Source organism: Paroedura picta, chromosome 9 (assembly GCF_049243985.1).
Source record: "Paroedura picta isolate Pp20150507F chromosome 9, Ppicta_v3.0, whole genome shotgun sequence".
Lineage (NCBI taxonomy): Eukaryota > Metazoa > Chordata > Lepidosauria > Squamata > Gekkonidae > Paroedura > Paroedura picta.
This window is the reverse complement of record NC_135377.1, coordinates 5,510,933-5,525,279: the sequence shown is the minus strand read 5'-3', so window position 1 is coordinate 5,525,279 and position 14,347 is coordinate 5,510,933. Positions and strand designations below refer to the sequence as shown.

Below are 14,347 nucleotides of genomic sequence, written 5' to 3'. Positions count from 1 at the left end.
TGCTTTAGGCAGATTTCTGCATTAATTCAGGAGTTGGATTACAGGGCTTGCATGGCCCCTTCCTCCTCCATGATTCTCAGAAATTAACCTCACCAGTAAACCACGTGTCTTGAAAGCCCCTTGCTGGAATCTCCATAAATCAGTTAGGACTAGATGGTACTTGACACAAACACAGGGGTGAATTGGGAGGAGCATCAATCTTTCACTGATGACTATCTTGATGACCAATGACAGAGCATTTTTGCATCTTCTTATGAGATGCTGCCAAATAAATTGAGCAACAAGGAAGAACAGACCTTGTGGATCTTCAAAGATTGCTGGTCTCAAACCAAGTTCTATCACATTACTGGAGGATGAAAGATACTCTCCGAAAATCTTCTGCTACCTTCTCTTCTCATACATGTCACTGTTGCCATCGTTGAAGGTTGTTGCAACAGGTACGTCAACATTTTCATTGAATTTCCTTACTTTCGAAGTTTTCTCCCACTTGGTCTCTACAGTAAGCTGATCATAGTTGCAGCCACATCAGTCTCTACCCTTTGGGCTCCTGGTGTCTCCCTAACCGTTTGTGCACTGGGAACTTCACTGCCCCAGCTCCCATGCAGGAGCACACATCGGGGGCAGATGAGGTGCACCAGGCCAAATGCTCCCCCATGTGGGTGCAGGAAGAGGTGGGGCAACCTGCTATGACTAAAACTGCAACCTGCAGCACAGCATGAAAGCTCCAGTGCATAAACGGTCCTTGAGCTCTATATTCCATTTTTATCCCACCTTATGTAAAAAAAAAAAGTCCAGCACTCTGCTTAGTTTTAGTCTTACCACAATCCTGTGAATGACTGGAGGGTTAGAGAGCTAGCTCAAATTCACCCAACCACCTTTGCGGCTGAGTGGGGTTCTGAGCCTCAAACTCTATCCACTATAAAAGCCAGAACTTCCTGGGGAGGTCTGAGATTCATGTGCATTTGTATCACAGAGGGAGAGAGAGAGAGGTGTGGAACCCATGAGTCTGGGAGACTAAAGGCACTAAAAGGCCCATCTACAGAAAAATCAGCATAGTGTAATCTTATTTCTACATCATAATTTATTAATTAGTGCATGGGTAGTCAACCTGTGGTCCTCCAGATGTCCATGGACTACAATTCCCATGAGCCCCTGCCAACAGATGCTGGCAGGGGCTCATGGGAATTATAGTCCATGGACAGCTGGAGGACCACAGGTTGACTACCCCTGCATTAATGTACATACAAATATAAGTGCCATCAGGTCTCAACTGACTTGTGGGGACTCCAGCAAAGCAAGTGAGATTCAGAGGTGGTTCACCACTAATTTCCTCTACAGAGTCTTCCTCAGTGGTCTCCCTCCCAATTCCCAACCCTGATTAGCTTTTGGGATCTGATGAGTTCAGGCTATACTATGATTCTGGGAAGAAGCTAAGAAGGCAAGTGAGAAACAAAGGTGGTTTGCCATTATGTTCCTCTGCAGAGTCATTCTTGGGAGGTCTTCCATCGACCTATGCTTGGCTTCTGAGATCTAACGAGATCACCCTGGCACCTTCTATAATGATGAAACTGAAAATTACCAAGGTCCCATCAGACTAGGTTAAATCTGATAAAAACAGATACACTTGAGCTGACCTACCTTATCTGTGGTCTACAGTTGCAGAATGTTCCATAGGAACATCTGAACCATGCCCCCCCCTCATCTCCTGTGTGAAAAAGTCACAGTTGCTAACTTGAAACAACCTCCCTTCTCATTTCCTACTTAACCATATTCACATTGACTGTGGGCTCCTGAAATGCCAGGGTGGGACATCATGGTGGTTGCCAACCATCCCCATGTGGTGGTTTGTTTAAAGACTTCATCGTCCATCTTGTGTGCAGGCACACAGTTACATGTAAAGAAACTCAAAATTATATGCCCACCCACAATGACCCCAGTTCTATGACTTCCCAAACCAGATTCCCTGGCCAGTCTGGTGTGGAGGAAATTTACCTACCAAGTCCCAAAATGGAGACTGGCATTTCCTTGGGCATGCAACAAAGGACTACAAGAGCCAAGCATGGACACAATCCCTTCTGCCCAGCCACTCACAACATGTCTACACTATAATTTGGTTCCTAGTAGAAGTCTCTGTTCTAAAGACTTGTTGAATCATAGAATCATAGAATCAAAGAGTTGGAAGGGGCCATACAGGCCATCAGTGTGGAGGAGATCGAGAGGTTACATGATTGCTCTCTTTCAGTATTGCAAAGGTTGTCCTTTGGGGGAGGGGTGGGAGGGGTGGGGGAGGGATGCTGAAAACTATAGCTGCCCATTTTCAAAACAAAATATGAATAATCCATTCTGCCTTTTCTCCTAGCAGAAGTGTAAAGAAAAGAAGTGAAAGCAAGAATCCACATTGCAGAAATCGAGCATCACGGCCAACTCTTTCCACGATGGATGGAGTCCCGGAAAATTTTAGTAACTCTAGTTCTCCTTATCATTCTCCCCCATATATCAATAAAATATATAACATTTCAGAGTATATTAGACGGAATATTCCCAGTTATACAGGAAAAGTTATCGCTATAGATGTTCTTTTTAGCACTATATTGGTCATCTCCTTCTTTGGAGCCATGGGGAACAGAGTTGTCATCTGGCTTCTCGGCTTCCGCATTAAGAGGAATCCTTTCATGACCTACATCCTGAACCTGGCTGTGGCTGATTTCGGGGTCCTCCAATCAGCTGTTTTATAGCATAGCTAGATATTTCTTGAACATATATATATAGGTTTCTGGTGACCATTTTTTGGCTCTAAATCTGTTATTCTTCCTGCTCCTATTTATGTACAGTGCCAGTCAATGTCTCCTGATGGCTATCAGCATTGACAGGTGTGTGGCTGTCTTCTTCCCAATTTGGCAACGTTGCAAACGGCCTTGGCATTTGTCCACCATTGTATGTGCACTAATCTGGGTATTCTCCCTCTTGCTTACTATAATTACCATCATCCTCTGTTTTCACCCAAATGTAACACGAAAAAGCTAAACAATACTGGATTATAGCAAATGCCTTGATTTGCCTCCCCATCATGTCTCTTGCCACTGTGTCCCTGTTTGTCAAATTATGTTTGAAAGCACAACAACATCGGAGGGGGAGGATTTTGACTATTGTTTTGCTGGCCCTTTTCTTCTTCCTCCTCTTTGTTTTTCCATGTAATGCCATGTTCACCTTACATATCCAGCATTATTATAAAGAATACGTACATTGGGGTTCCATTCTATTAGCCTGTTTAAACAGCAGTGTAAATCCAGTCATCTACTTACTGATTGGGAGACAATGGAAGTCTACACGTAGGGAGACCATGAAGATGATCCTCCAGAAGGTTTTTAAGGAGGAAGAAGGATATGCTCAGGAAACCCCAGTTGAAACCCAGGTATGAAGTCATTCCAGGAACAGAAATTTCCATCTTTTCTCACAGGCAGATTTCCTTAAAGTTCTGTTTTAAAATTCATAACAAAACCGGTAAGGTTAGAATAAATTCTTTTACGAAGTCATTTTCAAACGTTATCTTCTCTAGACAGTCCCTGACATCCTGTGGAATCCCACCACTGTAACTGGGAGGAAAGCTGGAACTACAGCAGGGCTTTTTTGTAAAATTTTGTTCCTAAATTCAACACCTGAATCCCAGATTACTTCCTCTCCCGATTTTGAAAGCAGGGATTTACCTGAGGCCCTGTTGAAATGTTATGTTTCATAAGGTGTTTTGTGAGATCAAATTGATTTAAAAAGAGATAACAAACAAGATATCAGTCGCCTGTCAACCACCTTCCATTTTACCCATTAGTGAATATTGGTTGGACTAGATGGCCTGTATGGCCCCTTCCAACTCTATGATTCTATGGTAACCTGAGAGAGAGATGAGATGATAGATAGATAGATAGATAGATAGATAGATAGATAGATAGATAGATAGATAGATAGATAGATAGATAGATAGATAGATAGACGGACGGACGGACGGACGGACGGACGGACGGACGGACGGACGGACGGACGGACGGACGGACGGACGGACGGACGGACGGACGGACGGACGGACGGACGGACGGAAGCCGGGTGGCTTTTTTTTCTTGTTTCAGCTGTACAATCCTCTGTTAGTTTCCTCACACTCAGTTGCTCCTTGAGATCCTAGGAGCCTTCCTTGCAAGAAAGCAGGCCTTAAAACTGCATACTGATTCTTTTGCCAGAATCATGTACCACATGCTTCTTGGTCCTCAGCAAGTCACTCAATTATACCGGTAACACCCCCAGGCTTCATATTCCTTGCACGAACATTTTACTCTGTAGGGGTGGGCAGTTCAGTTTGGATAAGCTTAAAAGTACCTGAATCAATCCAAATGTGGGCACTTTTCAAACTATCCAAGCCGAACCACCCAACCCCTGCATTTAAACAGTCCAGAATAGACCAATAAAATCAGGGTCCAGTAGCACTTTTAAGACCAACAAAGATTTATTCAAGGCGTGAGCTTTCGAGTGCAAGCATTCTTTGAATCAGTACAGAATAGAGGTGAACAAATCTTGATCATGCGATTCAGCCACTATTAATCTATTTAAATGCATCCCCCCAAGAGAAGATGGGGGAGGGAACAGCGTGCTGAACAGCTGAAAATGACAGGTACACCACATATTCCCTTGAAATCTCTATTCTCTACTCTCTCCTTGAAATCTCTACTCATCCCAAGAAGGGAGTTGAGAGACCCAAGTTAGAATAGCATTGGAGACAGCGAATAAACAAAGGAATGACACAATTATATTGCCTTTTGTAAATTAGAAGCCATGCAACCAAATCAATAGAACGTATGTGTGGAGGCCCAGGTGCAGAAGAAAATACAGAATCAGAGAACCAAAGATATACTATTCTATTATATATTTACATTTACTATATTATTTGCTTGTCATTTCTTCATATGCATAGCTGATTAGACTGTATAATTTCTAAGGCTTGTTTTATTAGATTTGATATTCACGCAGCTTACCTTTGTAACTAAATGTCAAATTTTGTTTCGATATTTGCATGATGGACATTTGCTGGTTGGCAACCATGTTATTAGACTGATTATAATTCAAGTACAAATAATTTTCATGAAGTTTCAGTTTTAAACTAACTAGTTAGCCAAGAATGTGCATCCTTATCTGTTGTGGCAGATAGTTATTGCTAAAAGATTGTTTTAAAAGCCTATGAATATGGGAAGTTAAATTGGTTGGAAATAGTCTTCACAGAATGAGCTCCTTGTTTGTGGCCTTTTCATCTTGGTTTAAAATATTCATTTAAGGACTCTTGTAAAGACTCTGCTTTAATCATCCATTTAATAGCAATGGATGGTGTGATTTTCTTGCTGAACTGATGCGTGTTAAATATGCCTATTGTTATATGGTAATAAAATAGAAACTGGAAGCACAGGTTCTTCAATCATCTGTATTATACCCATACCAAGTGAGAAACGTTCTTAAGAAGAGAAGCCATTTTGGATCAGGGCAATGCTCCATCCAGTTCAACACTCTGCATCCTACAAAGCCATGAGGAGGTTCAACAGGGGAGCCAGAACATAAAAGAAGCCCATCCAATCCAACATGTTGTGTCACAAAGTAGCCAAACCCAGGTTCTGGCAGAAGGTCCACCACTGGCAGTCTTCAAGCAACGGTTGGATATACACTTTTCTTGGATGCTTTGGGCTGATCCTGCGTTGAGCAAGGGGTTGGACTAGATGGCCTGTATGGCCCCTTCCAACTTTATGATTCTATGAGTCTATGAGTGTGGCCACAACTCCAGAAGCCCTCTCACTGTTGTACAGGCTCACCAGGGCCCAAGCAGTCCAGCAGACTTGATCGTCTTACCAGTGGAGGAGAACATGTTGGAGGTGAGGGTCACCTCAGCAGCATCAGTGAAGGTCAAGCCAAGGTTCACAATATGGACTTTGGACAGGTCCTGAGCTCCAATGGCAGGGGCCTCCCTGAGAAAGGAGGTCAAGGTGGCTTCACAGCAGGTGAGTCAAGACAGGGCTTCTGACCTGTGCTGTCAGAAAGGAAGAACAGTACTTCTTTTTCTACCTCCCCCCCCCCTGCTCTCTATCATGCAGTGTAGAACCTCAAACAAATAATGGAACAAAGTGGAATAATACAAACAATGTTAGGGGTACAAAGTGGAAAATACAAGCAACAATGTTAGGGGTACAAAGTGGAATAATATGAGCAACAATCTTATTGTACAGTATGAGATGGACACCAAATCAAGCAAATCAACCATGCAATGGATCTAGAAATACCAAATCTAATGACAATGTAAGCCGCCAAATTCCCAGGCCGGCAAAGCGTCAGGATTTAAGAATATGGGGGTGCCAAGGGACAGGTAATTTGGGGCTGTTCAGTGTGGAAATTGGTACACTTGGGTTTTTCTCCATGCCCACCATTTTGAGTCATTTGGCCATACCACTTTCCTCGTTGCCGTCCTTCCTCTCCCTCCCTTCCTCCCACATTATTTCCTTAATGGAAAGAATGGAGAGCAATAGGCCACTGCATTCCAATCAGCCCAGATTATTCTCAAGAAAAAAAAATCCAAGAAGCCATTTCCTGCACATTGATGCATGCTTTATGGCAGCCTCTGGAGTATTATTTCCTGCCCATCTCTAATGGGTTCTGGATTATGACTTTACGGTTGATGGGTCAAAGTGGTCCATCTTTACCTCACCCCAGCTGCTGCAAGATAGAAGTATTTCTCAGAAAGAAGAGGAGCCATGTAGACCATCTCCAGCCAATGGATCTAGGAATACCAAATCTAAGGACAACTTAAGCTGCCAAATTCCCAGGCCGGTGGAAATTGGTACACTTGGGTTTTTCTCCATGCCCACCATTTTGAGTCATTTGGCCATACCACTTTCCTCGTTGCCATCCTTCCTCTCCCTCCCTTCCTCCCACTCCCTCTCTCTGTCCCAATAAACCTGCTTTCCCCCCCCCCAAAAAAAAAGGAGTGATCACATTACAACACTGTTTCTAAGTTTTAAAAAACAGTCTTGCACAGCAGTGTTATAACCCAGGTTTGGATTTTTTTGGGGGGGAAATTACATTCAGGAAATTTTGGGAGGAAGGAGGGAGGCAATCAAGCGTGAAGAATGGTGGGATTAAGAGGCATGATGGAAACAAAGGTGCAAGTAGGTTGTTGTTGTTATGTGCGAAGTCGTGTCCGTCCCATCGCGACCCCATGGACAATGATCCTCCAGGCCTTCCTGTCCTCTACCATTCCCCGGAGTCCATTTAAGTTTGCACCTACTGCTTCAGTGACTCCATCCAGCCACCTCATTCTCTGTCGTCCCCTTCTTCTTTTGCCCTCGATCGCTCCCAGCATTAGGCTCTTGTCCAGGGAGTCCTTCCTACTCATGAGGTGGCCAAAGTATTTGAGTTTCATCTTCAGGATCTGGCCTTCTAAAGAGCAGTCAGGGTTGATCTCCTCTAGGACTGACCGGTTTGTTCGCCTTGCAGTCCAAGGGACTCGCAAGAGTCTTCTCCAGCACCAGAGTTCAAAAGCCTCAATTCTTTGACGCTCGGCCTTCCTTATGGTCCAACTTTCACAGCCATACATTGCAACTGGGAATACCATAGCCTTTACTAAACGCACTTTTGTTGGCAGGGTGATGTCTCTGCTTTTTAGGATGCTGTCTAGATTTGCCATAGCTTTCCTCCCCAGGAGCAAGCATCTTTTAATTTCTTTGCTGCAGTCCCCATCTGCAGTGATCTTGGAGCCCAGGAAAATAAAATCTGTCACTATCTCCATTTCTTCCCCATCTAGCAGCAGGTACCATTTTGCAAAAAAAAAAAAAAAACATCATGGAGCAAAGCGTGATGGGAGGCTGAATCCGTCAGACTCAATGCAGAAAACACATTGGGAATTTCAGCCCGGGAAAGGAGGGGAGGAAAGCCCAAAAGCAGGAAGATGAGAGTTGACTTGCAGCATCTAAAGGAATTCCAGAGCGAGGCTAAAACAAGGTATGTCTCCTAATTCTGAAATGGTCTTCTTATACGGTCCAACCTATTAGTCCTTGCACTGATTAAAATGAAATCCTCCCATTTCTGGATTCATTCATTTCTGTTCTTCCTTTGCTTCTTTTTGTTGTTTCAGCCCTGCCCCTCTTTTTCCACACCTTTTGTCCTGTGCCTCTAGAATAGACGGAGCCTGAGGACTCTTCCTAAAGAGGGTGTGTCAAACATTAGGTGCTGCGACCAAGAGGGCCATCTCTTGGGTTGCCACCAATTTCGACATATTTGACAAGGGTATTATTGTTGTTGTTGTTGTTATTTGAATTTATTGCCCGCCACTCTCAGCAGAGCCCGGTACACAACAACGAGACTTCAAAAACGAATGGACTGGATTGAGAGGTTTATAAGGCAGGCAATATCCTTTCAATATGCTGCCCCTAAGCTGTAAAGGTAGTAAAGGTAAAGGTATCCCCTGTACAAGCACCGAGTCATGTCTGACCCTTGGGGTGACGCCCTCTAGCGTTTTCATGGCAGACTCAATACGGGGTGGTTTGCCAGTGCCTTCCCCAGTCATTACCGTTTACCTCCCAGCAAGCTGGGTACTCGTTTTACCGACCTCGGAAGGATGGAAGGCTGAGTCAACCTTGAGCCGGCTGCTGGGATTGAACTCCCAGCCTCATGGGCAGAGCTTTCAGACAGCTGCCTTACCACTCTGCGCCACAAGAGGCCCTAAACTGTATAGGGCTTTAAAGATCAGTATCAAGAACTTACAGCATAGACAACAAAAACTAATGATGAGGGCTCAGTTTTCATGCTCCACCGGCAGTTTCATAAACTGGCCTTGATCCAAATGAAGTTCTAAAAGAGCCTTAAGTTTTCTTAGGTGGGCATAGTAAGTTCTACAAGTTCTTTCCTCCCACTACAGCCCGCTGAACACGCTGATGTTTCCCTTGAGGATCAGCACAGGAGGTAGCATAAGGGGAAATCAGCATTCCCTTTTAAGGAAACATTATTTCCTTAATGGAAGGAATGGAGAGCAATAGGCCACTGCATTCCAATCAGCCCAGATTATTCTCGAGAAAAATAATCCAAGAAGCCATTTCCTGCACATTGATGCATGCTTTATGGCAGCCTCTGGAGTATTATTTCCTGCCCATCTCTAATGGGTTCTGGATTATGACTTTACGGTTGATGGGTCAAAGTGGTCCATCTTTACCTCACCCCAGCTGCTGCAAGATAGAAGTATTTCTCAGAAAGAAGAGGTGCCGTGTAGACCATCTCCTGCCTTTCTCTGAGAATCAGGAAGACTCAAAACCTCCTGCAGCACTATGAGGACAATGTGAATTTAGGAATGCTGAGGTAAGTAATGGGCGGAATGGAGATCTAGGTGAATTCTCCCACAGCCCTCATATTCTCAGTGGGATCAGAGTCCCATGATGGGGCTGTGAATTCTCCATCTGACGGTTCTGAATGTCAAGGTCCCACATCTCTTTCAGAAATATATAAGCCAATGGAAGCAATTGAGAAGCTTTCAAATCTCAGAACTAAAAGATACAGGAAACGACCTTGAAGCTTGGACTGTAGATAACAGAGGCCAAAATAATCAAATTCCTGTCTATGGCTCAGATTTGGCAGTCCACTTGAAATAGTTGTTCCGTTTCAGGCCTTGGGGGAGGGGCAATTGGTAACTTAAGGGTTTATCTCTTGATCTGCAGGACCGGAATAATTAGAACATTATTAATCTTGGTTCCTACCAGAAGGCTCAGTCCGGCCTCTGTTCCAAAGGAGGTAAGCGTTGAAGGAGGTAAGCGGGGTTTTTTTGCCTGTGATCCTTTTATGGTGCTGAATTCTTCTTCTAGGTGGTTGTACTTCTTGCAGTAATCTCCTCCACTTCAATCCAATCATTCTCATATTAACTGAAATGAATCCCTAACATTACTTGGTTCCTCCATTCCTGTTTTCCCCTTGCTTCTTTCTTCCTTTTCAACCCTGTGTCTCCCTTCCCACTTTTTTTTCTTCTTCTTTTTTTTGCATTGTGCCTTCCATTGAAACATTTCTCTTTGAAAAGTGCAGAGATCCTGAGTCCGACTGCAAATAAACTGGGGACTGCAAATAAACCATGTGAAAAGGGTGAGTGAGATGAGCAAGTATGATAATTCAACAACAGGAAAAAGAAACTAGTGAAGTAGAATCTGTCCACGGTACTGGGTATCTCCATGGATAGTCAATTTGATTAATGTTGGTGGGAAATGGTAAGAAAACTGCAGCTGACCTGTGATGATCCAAGAGTGTATGCAAGGACAAAATATTTTAAGAGGTGGTTTGTCACTGCTTGCTTCTATGGGGCAACCGTGGGTTTCCTGGGTAGTCTCCCATCTACTAACTAGGGCCCATTCTGCACACATAGGATAGTGTACTTTCAATGTGCTTTGGCAGCTGGATTTTCCTGTGCGGAATAGGTTCTTCATCTTCCTTTTTTCACCCTCTTCCTTACCGAATGCTCCTCAGCTTTACTCCATTAGTTCCCATAGCACCATGAAGCCCAACCATTTCTGGATTCATTTGTTCCTTCACATCACTTGTTTCTTTCTGTTGTTTGACCCCTGCCTCTCCCCTTCCACACCTTTTGTGGGTTGGCTCCTCTTGTAACATTTATATTTGCATGGTGCATTGTGAGTTTCTAAGTCAGAGGTCAGTCTTTGCATTTGACGTAGTGTCGGGACTCTTCCCTCAAGCAGGCCTTCTGGCCCGTGCATAAGAGACCACTGAGACTTGCTGCTTCACTCTGCTTCACTCCACTTCCTACACATCCAAGTGATCACACTCTACTGATGGCAAGCTGACCCTCGTGTTGGTTAAAAACTTGGTCCATACATGGCTTGTGTGCATTCAAGATGAAGAGCAGCAGTCCTTAATTCAAATTAAATTCAACTTACACAAGAATATTGTGAGCAGTTCTGGAGGCCTCACTTCAAAAAGGATGAGGACAAGATGGAGCAGGCAAAGAAAAGAGAGCAAAGGATGATAAGGGGTCTGGAGACCAAGCCCTAAGAGCAAAAGCTGAGGGGTATGGGAAAGTTCAGTCTGGAGAAGAGGAGGTCGAGAGGGTACATGATTGCTCTCTTTTAGTATTTGAAAAGTTGATCTTCAGGGGATGGCAGGGAGCTGTTCCTGTTGGCAGCCAAGGTCAGGACTTGCAATCCTGGGTTTATATTACAGGTGGAAAAGTACTGGATTAAGAGTAGACCAACAGTGGAGTCAGGTAACAAGCCAGCTGGAATAACACTGGTCACGGATGCTTCAGGCAGATTCTACATTGATCAGGGGTTGGATATGAGGGCTTGCACAGCCTTGTCCACCTCTATGATTCAGAGACATTAACCTTACCAGTAACCCATATTCAAATAGAATGAAGCCATGTGAAAAATATAGCTGGCCATTTACAAAACAGAATGCGAATCATCCATTCTCCCTTTTCTCCTAGTGGAAGTGTAAAAAACAGAAGTGAAAGCAAGAATCCACAAAGCAGAAATCAAGCATCACAGCCAACTCTTTCTACGATGGGTGGAGTCTCAGGAAATTCTAATAACTCTAATTTTCCTAACCATTGTTTCTCAAATTTCAATTATAACTTTGCAGAGTATATTCTACGGTATAATCCCGATTCTGCAGGTAAAGATATCATTATAGATGTTCTTTTTAGCATTGTGTTAGTAATCTCCTTTTTTGGAGTCATGGAGAATGGAATTGTCATCTGGTTTCTTGGCTTCCGCATTAAGAGGAATCCTTTCATGACCTACATCCTGAACCTGGCTGTGGCTGATTTCGGGGTCCTCCAATCAGCTATGTTTTATAGCATAGCTAGATATTTCTTAAACATATGTATTTTTTTTTCTTATGTTCATTTGTTGGCTCTAAATCTGTTATTTTTCCTGTCCCTATTTATGTCCTGTGCCAGTCAATCTCTCCTGACTGCTCTCAGTATTGACAGGTGTGTGGCCGTCTTCTTCCCCCTTTGGTATAGATGCAAGAGGCCTCGGCATTTGTCCACCATCGTATGTGCACTAATGTGGGTTCACTCCCTCTTGTGTACTATAATAATCATCCTTCTCTATCTTCTCTCAAATGTTACACCAGCAACTGAACAATACTGGATTATGGTGAATGCCTCGCTTTACCTCTCTGTCACGTCTCTTGTCCTTGTGTCCCTGTTAGTCAAAGTCTGTTTGAAAGCACAACAGCGTCAGAGGGGGAGAATTTTGACCATTGTTTTGCTGGCCCTTTTCTTTTTCCTCCTTTTTGTTCTTCCATGTGATGTCATTTCTATCCTCTATATACTATATGATCATCCAGAATACATACATTGGGGTATATTTCTATTAGCCTGTTTAAACAGCAGTGTAAACCCAGTCATTTATTTCCTGGTTGGGAGACAATGGAAGTCTAGACGTAGGGAGAACATGAAGATGATCCTGCAGAAGGTCTTCAAGGAGGAAGAAGACTGTTCTGAGGAAACCGAAGGGGAAACCCAGGAATGAGGCCATTCCAAGAACCAAAATCTTCCTCCTTTCTCACTGGCAGATTTCCTTAAAGTTCTGTTTTAAAATACATAATGAAAACCTGTAAGGTTAGGCTAAATTCTATTACAGAGCTCTTTTTCAAATGTAATCTTTTATAGACAGTCCCTGACATCCTTTGGAATCCCACCATTGTAACTGGGAAGAAAGGAGCTGGAAGTACAACAGGGCTCTTTTGTTATCTTCCTTTCCTTCCTTAAACAACTGAAACCCAGATTGTCTCCTTTCCTTATGTTGAAATCAGGAATTCTCCTGAGGCTCTGACAAAATGTTATGTTATGTACCAAAATGTTATGTACCAAAAGGTTTTTTGTGAGATGAAATTGTTTTAAAAAGAGATAACAGCCAAGATGTCAGACACCAGTCAACCATGTAGATAACTGTAGTTACCCGGTAATAAAGTATAAACTGGAAGCAAAGGTTCTTTAATAATTTCATGTGTTCTATACCCACACCAAATGAGAAAAGTTCCCAAGCACATAATAAAAGCCACGGGGAATCAGGCCAATCATCCATCCAGTCCAACACTCTGTGTCGCATAGTGGCCAAAAGACAAGGGCCATCATACCTGAGGGACCGCCTATCGCCCTATGCCCCTCGCAGGGCCTTGCGCTCTGCAGGTGAAAATATGTTGGTCATTCCCGGCCCTAGGGGAAGCACGCCTGGCCTCGACCAGGGCCAGGGCCTTTTCGGTCCTGGCCCCGACCTGGTGGAATGAGCTCCCGGGAGAGCTGCGGGCCCTGCAGGATCTTCCAACGTTCCGCAGGGCCTGCAAGATGGAGCTCTTCCGCCAGGTTTATGGTTGAGGCCGGGGCTGATAATAGATCTATGCCGCCCCCCCAGGGACTCGGGTTCTGGACCCGAAGCAAAACATCATCAGGACCTCCTCTCCACCCGCTAGTTGTGGGAGGGAGGGGGGGGGGAAGCTGAGCTGCCGTTCTTGCCATGCTGGTAATATTGGCAATGTTATTATTGTTGGGGTTTTAATGGGGATTTGTGATATTGTTGCCCGCCATGAGCCGCAAGGGAGTGGCGGGATATAAATCTAATCATCATCATCATCATCATCATCATCATCATCATCAAGAATCCCATTGGTGAATATTGGTTATCTGACAGAGAGATGACAGATGACAGACCATGCCGATTTTGAGACATTTGGGCATGCCACTCTGTGTTAGGACCCCAGCATGGTACAGAAAGAGAGCTAGAAATGAACTGAAAACCCGCCGAAACGCCCAGCAAATATAAACACATCAGATAATAGAACTCTGCTGCCAGTGTGCGCTATTGGTCAGTTTCACTTTAAACAGACCGAGAGTTGCAGAATGTTCATCCGCACGCTGGCCTAAGAACTGTCCCAGATTTTGATCCTGTCTCAGACGTAAGCTTAGTCCTCAACAGGTCTATAGACACACAAGAGACCCTTTCATTGTGACAAATACTTCTATCTTCTGGCAGCTTGGGCACGGAGCAGATGAATCGTCTTAGCCCATCACCCACAAATGCATAATCTGAAACCCATTAGAGATGGGCAAGATCTGTAACTCCAGAGGCTGCCATGCAATGTCCATAACTGTGGAGGAAATACCTTCTTGGATTTTATGTCTTCAGAGGAATCTGGACTGTTCTAAATGCAGTGATCTGTTTCTTTCCATCCCTTCCATTAAGAAACTAAGGTTTTCTTAAAAGAGGATGCTGATTCTCCCTCCCACTGGTCCCTGTTCTGATCCTCCAAGGAAGTATCAGTGCATTCAGTGGGT

The 14,347-nt window shown here is 44.0% G+C and overlaps 2 protein-coding genes across 2 annotated transcripts; both read left to right on the top strand.

The window, feature by feature from the left end:
• The first annotated feature begins 2,615 nt into the window (after positions 1-2,615).
• Positions 2,616-8,196, top strand: LOC143844979 (mas-related G-protein coupled receptor member A6-like). Its single transcript, XM_077352886.1, is given in 6 exon segments — positions 2,616-2,726; positions 2,770-2,991; positions 2,993-3,412; positions 3,557-3,629; positions 5,832-6,023; positions 8,150-8,196. Coding segments are annotated over 6 exon segments (1,065 nt in total).
• A 3,371-nt stretch (positions 8,197-11,567) lies between these two features.
• On the top strand, positions 11,568-12,545 carry LOC143844978 (proto-oncogene Mas-like). Its single transcript, XM_077352885.1, has one exon. The coding sequence runs from the start codon at positions 11,568-11,570 to the stop codon at positions 12,543-12,545; it is 978 nt and encodes a 325-aa protein (XP_077209000.1).
• The last annotated feature ends 1,802 nt before the right edge of the window (positions 12,546-14,347 follow it).

Excerpts from the sequence above, each read along its gene's own strand:
- LOC143844978 (XM_077352885.1), top strand. The coding sequence starts at position 11,568 with ATGGGTGGAGTCTCAGGAAATTCTAATAACTCTAATTTTCCTAACCAT.